General features: G+C 28.3%; 1 protein-coding gene across 5 annotated transcripts; it reads right to left on the bottom strand.

Moving 5' to 3' along the window:
• Window positions 1-1,449: 1,449 nt before the first annotated feature.
• On the bottom strand, window positions 1,450-4,245 carry LOC149893411 (uncharacterized). Of its 5 annotated transcripts, XM_090067716.1 has the most exons (7): window positions 3,880-4,176; window positions 3,590-3,666; window positions 3,259-3,461; window positions 2,853-3,182; window positions 2,473-2,631; window positions 2,014-2,206; window positions 1,450-1,847 (listed from the first exon to the last, which is right to left on the bottom strand). In XM_090067716.1, exons 4-7 carry the CDS (start codon window positions 3,126-3,128, stop codon window positions 1,546-1,548), a joined length of 930 nt encoding a protein of 309 aa, XP_089923842.1. In that variant the 5' UTR covers window positions 3,129-3,182; window positions 3,259-3,461; window positions 3,590-3,666; window positions 3,880-4,176; the 3' UTR covers window positions 1,450-1,545. The 5 variants fall into 5 exon arrangements, with proteins under 5 accessions (XP_089923842.1, XP_089923823.1, XP_089923848.1 ...); XM_090067697.1 differs by having other exon boundaries at window positions 2,853-3,461; window positions 3,880-4,245; XM_090067722.1 differs by having other exon boundaries at window positions 1,450-1,819; window positions 2,853-3,461; window positions 3,880-4,245.
• Window positions 4,246-4,998: the final 753 nt, after the last annotated feature.

Below are 4,998 nucleotides of genomic sequence, written 5' to 3'. Positions count from 1 at the left end.
TAAATGCCGTGGAGATTTACAGTCTATCATCTAATTGAACTAATTTTAAACGCCTGTATAATAATCAATATCACTTTTTTATAGCTGCTACTGCTAAATCATTTAACTAAAAAGGCTTCATGCATACATGCACAAATCCACATTTAGTACGTTATTTGTCATTTAATTAGGCAAATGAGTTACATGGCGAGGAAAATGCTATCATGGCTTTAATAATTAAGCCTAATGGTGCAAACATCAGTTTCTATTGGTGCAATCATTTGATTAATAGTGTAGTCGGGGTTATAGATAACCCCGTTGAGGTAGATTAGCCCTAGATCAGCATAAAGCTCTCAGTCAGGATTTTTTATACCATCTGAGGTAGATCCAGCGGTTAGGGGCTGAGACCAATGGCTTGGTGAATCTTCCGCTCTATTCCTAAGCTAACACTCTTGGTCCAACAGCGTCTAGCACGGCTTGAGACAGGGTATATCGTAAGTCGGCGCCTGAGACTTGAACCTAAGACTATATATTTTTTCATTTAGAGAATATATGTGATATAGAATATCAACAGTATGACAGCATCACAGTGTGACAGGGAGCAAGCAGAAATTTATGAGAGGTTATTTAGAGATGTACTGATAAGTTTCAAGGATTTAAAGGAGGCCATCGAGGGCCGGGCAGCTGCAACCAAAGACATACAAGACCTGAACAGAAAAAAAAAATCCAAGTCCCCACTACCTCCTTAACCTAAGATTAAGTCGCCACTACCACCAAAAACAACTCTACCACCTAAGCCCAGGACAGTCTTACAGGTTGATGATGAAGCTACCCCTAATAAGAGAACAAAGTATTCAGCTCAGATGCTCAACAATGAAGAATCCGAACTCGCGATTGAAGGTGTGAGTTTAGGTTTGACTGGGGATAACCAGTAGGACACGGCGATTTAAGCGTAGGATGTTATTGTGAGCATGCACATTAAATTACACTATACAAAAAATAAAAAAAATGGCGGAGCAGTTTTTCCGTAAAAACTAAAAACTTTAGTGATTGATTTCCTTTCTAAATGTCTATTTAGTCTTCGCAATCAAAAAAATAAAAAGTTTTTAAATTATATAATTGATAAGCTCTTTATTAAGTTAAAAAAAAAATAATAATAAGTCGTAAAGTAAGAGATTTTTTTGTTTAAAATAATTAAGTTTTTAGGTGAAAAAAAAACAACATCCCCTCAATTATTTAAAGAATATCTTGCGACTGAAAATTTTTTGGATAAAAATTAAAACATATTCTTATTCTCGATACTGGAAGGAAAAATTTTATGTTAATCATTTTCACCAGCCATTTTTTTAAATCGAGATAATTTATATAACGTTAGGCAAAAATTATTTTATTTTTTTGACTAAAAAAAATGTAAGGTTAGCTTATTTATGCATAAGGGTTAAAATCAATAAGGTCAATTTGAAAATGAAATTTAAATTAGGATTTTGTTTTTCTTTTAAACTTTTAAAATTTATAACAAATTTTCAACTAATTTTTAAATTCTTTTACAAAAATATTTGTTAAATTTTATAAACTCATTTTTCTTTTTTTTACAATTGGCTTTATATCTTTTGCTTTAGGATGATTTCTTAAAAAATGTTCTTTAACAGCGTTTTCTAGCCGACTACAACCCTTCATATGCCAGAATAATCTATTAAGATTGTTGAATTCGGCGTGTAAACTTTCACCACCTTGTTCACCATACACAACGATTCCTAATCTCCATTTTTCAATAAACTGATATACATGGTTTTTAAGTAAATGCATTTTAGGTGTTACAGAAGCATCTGGCCATGTAAATCTATAAAATTCCATGAGTTTTTTGATTGCTAAATCCAAAAATTGACAAGATTTTCCATTATACAATACATAAAGAAAAATAAAAATCAATAATATCATACTGTAAAAATAACAAGAGGTAGTTTAGGTATTATAATTTACAATCAAGAGAAAAATTAACAAGAGTAAAATCGAAAAAATTAGTTAAATATTTACCAAGCTCCTGAATATCATTATCTTTGAAATAGTGTGAACTATTCATAATATTATGACACTTAGAATAATATGAAAATAACTTTTTAAATTCCTGGCTCACATCAATAGATTGTAAGTGAACACCAGTATCTATAAATCCAAGGTCTACAACTAGCTTTGAAATCAAATTGCATAAGTCAAGGAATGGTTGATGCTATAAATAAAGAAATATCAAAAAAAGTCGAATCAATTCATAAATCAAGAAATTATTAACATTGAGCTATAAATATATTATTTTATGCAATATATTTTTTTATTATATATAATAAAACAGTTTTGTTGTATATACACATATATGCATATATATATATATATATATATATATATATATATATATATATATATATATATATATATATATATATATATATATATATATATATATATATATATATGTATTTATAGTATTAAGACAACTACCTTAAGCATTTTGTGAATATGGTTTCCTACAAAACATTTCCCACGGTAGGCTTGCCTTTCAACTTTATTTTCTTTCAATATTTCATCTAGTTTTTGAATGCATGGTCCTGACACTTTGTCTAGTTTGTTACATTCGTGTAAACTTTGTAGTTCTATTGACTAATAATATGTTTTTTAATTAAATTAGGTAGACAAAATTTACAGATATTTAATCTTTTAATTACATTTGTAAAAATTAAAAAAATTATTGATAACCTAAAGTAAGAAAAACGTCATCCTCTTTATTAAATTGTATTATCCTAGTTTTAAAGCAAGTTTTATCTATAAATTTTGATTAATAGTAAATTTAATGATTCATATTTTTTACTATAAAACATTACCTTTTCGTTTTTTCTCAATTCATAATAAAGAATTCTTGATTTATATATTTTCAAAATATCTTCTGCTCTTTCTGGATCACGCAAAACTTGTATTCCGACTGTCTCTTGCAGAAGAGCAATTTTTTCTAGATAATCTGTAACAACGCTATTCAAAAGACTTGATTGGACATGCATGGAAATAAACTTGTCAAATTCTGCTTTACCAATAGTTTTATTTCTTAATGCAAGTTCACCAGCAAGTTTTATATCAATTAAATGACACTCATCTTCTAACATAATAAAAAATTTCAAGTAGATACCCAGAGATATATGTAATGCAGGCACTGCAACCTGTTAAAGTTAATAAAAACAATTGTAATAATTTTGTAGTATAACAGCATTATTTAAATAAAAAGAACTAATTTACTTGATCCAGAGGAATATTAAACAAAGATTAATCAATAACATTGTTGAAAAGCTTCACATTCTTTAAAACTCCTCCAAAACTCTGAAAAGACTCAAAGTTATCTCTTAACGAATAAAGTGTTCTATGTGAAACATGTTTTCAATTTTCAGAAGTTATTTTGATCTCTTCCTCTGTTATGTCACAAAAGAGGCAGCAGTGCCGACCTGTGAAATGAAGAGAAAAAGGAATAAATAATGTGTTGTACGACTGATTAAAAAAATAAATATTCAATTGCAGAAATAGATTTGTTAGGATAATGATTTATTTATTTAATAGTAGAAAAAAAACTTACCACTAGCTCCTGTGATTCCATATACACTGCACAGAAAACTGTAATCTCCAAACATAAAAACACAACAATGGTGATTTCTAAACAAAAAAATTTTTTTATCCAAGACTTTATGGAGAATAATTATTTTACAGCTTTGATACAGTAATAACATCCTAAAACTAATTACAAAGTACCCATCCAAACATGTGTGGAAACTCAAGAAAAAAAAAGTAATATGAACTGCTCTGAAAAACTATATTTTATTGTTCAGAACAAATATTAACCATGATTGCTGTGACATATTAACTTACCTTCGAACCACTTTTTGCAACTCATCAACTTGCTGTGTATATCTAGACAGTCCAACTTTCAGATTGACACGATAGTCTTTTGCTTCAAAATTACTAAACACAAAACTATTTGATTTTGAGTTAGGCTGATTTTGATTAACAACTTGTTAACTCATTTTAAAAGAACCACCTCCATGATCACCACCATTTTTTATATGCATTTCATCCTTTATAATCCCATCATGTTTAAGTAAATTAAACCTTAAAATATTAACATTTAAATTTGTATACATACATACATACATACATACATACATACATACATACATACATACATACATACATACATACACACATACATGCATGCATGCATGCGTGCATGCATGCGTGCGTGCATGCATACATACATACATACATACATACATACATACATACATACATACATACATACATATATATATATATATATATATATATATATAATATATATATATATATATATATATATATATATATATATATATATATATATATATATATATATATATATATAGGCATATATCTTTTGTTGTAGTGTTGTATTGAAATAATACAATGCTCTTGTTCGTTGAAAAGTGCTCGATGTTTAGGAAATTTATTTTGATTATATATAAATTTCAAAAACAGAGCGATTTATAATTATAATTAAAAACGATAAAGAAAAACTTTTATTACGGAACTTTAAGTTTCATGCCTAACGGCAATCATCAGCCATATATTACAAAATTAAACGTTAAAATTACATTTATAATTACGGTGGCGTGAGTTCTAATGACTCCATGGAAACAAAATCTTAAAAGTATAATATGACGTAAACGTAAAGTGAAGTGAAGTGAACCAGGATCAATCTTCGGTATCAAATGAGGAAATAAGAAACTTGTTCTTGTGCCTGCACTTCGAGACCATTTCACTTCTTGTATTAAGTAGGTTATCTCCTTTGTACATCAAAATTTGAAACTTCTCGTTCAAACAAAGGTTACAAACTCTTGATGCTGGGTTGTATGGTTTGCATTTTTTAATAATTTTCCATCTGATAAAAGGTGTGAAGTTTTTTTCTTTTAATTTCCATACCTCCTTTGACAGCTCTGTATCGTTCTTGTA

This window comes from Hydra viridissima, unplaced genomic scaffold (genome assembly GCF_058129835.1).
Source record: "Hydra viridissima isolate aposymbiotic clone 2 unplaced genomic scaffold, HvirCarnegie_v1 scaffold_1, whole genome shotgun sequence".
NCBI classification, from domain to species: Eukaryota; Metazoa; Cnidaria; class Hydrozoa; order Anthoathecata; family Hydridae; genus Hydra; species Hydra viridissima.
Note: the sequence above shows the minus strand (reverse complement) of the source record. Positions and strands in the feature narration are given on the sequence as shown.

What these genes read in the sequence shown, in the direction of transcription:
- LOC149893411 (XM_090067697.1), bottom strand. Translation starts at nt 3,128, where the DNA reads ATGTTAGAAGATGAGTGTCATTTAATTGATATAAAACTTGCTGGTGAA. An exon ending in ATATTCACAAAATGCTTAAG is followed by an intron (nt 2,207 to 2,472) that starts GTAGTTGTCTTA and finishes CTTTATTTATAG; the next exon opens with CATCAACCATTCCTTGACTT. An exon ending in TAATGATATTCAGGAGCTTG is followed by an intron (nt 1,848 to 2,013) that starts GTAAATATTTAA and finishes TTTTGGATTTAG; the next exon opens with CAATCAAAAAACTCATGGAA.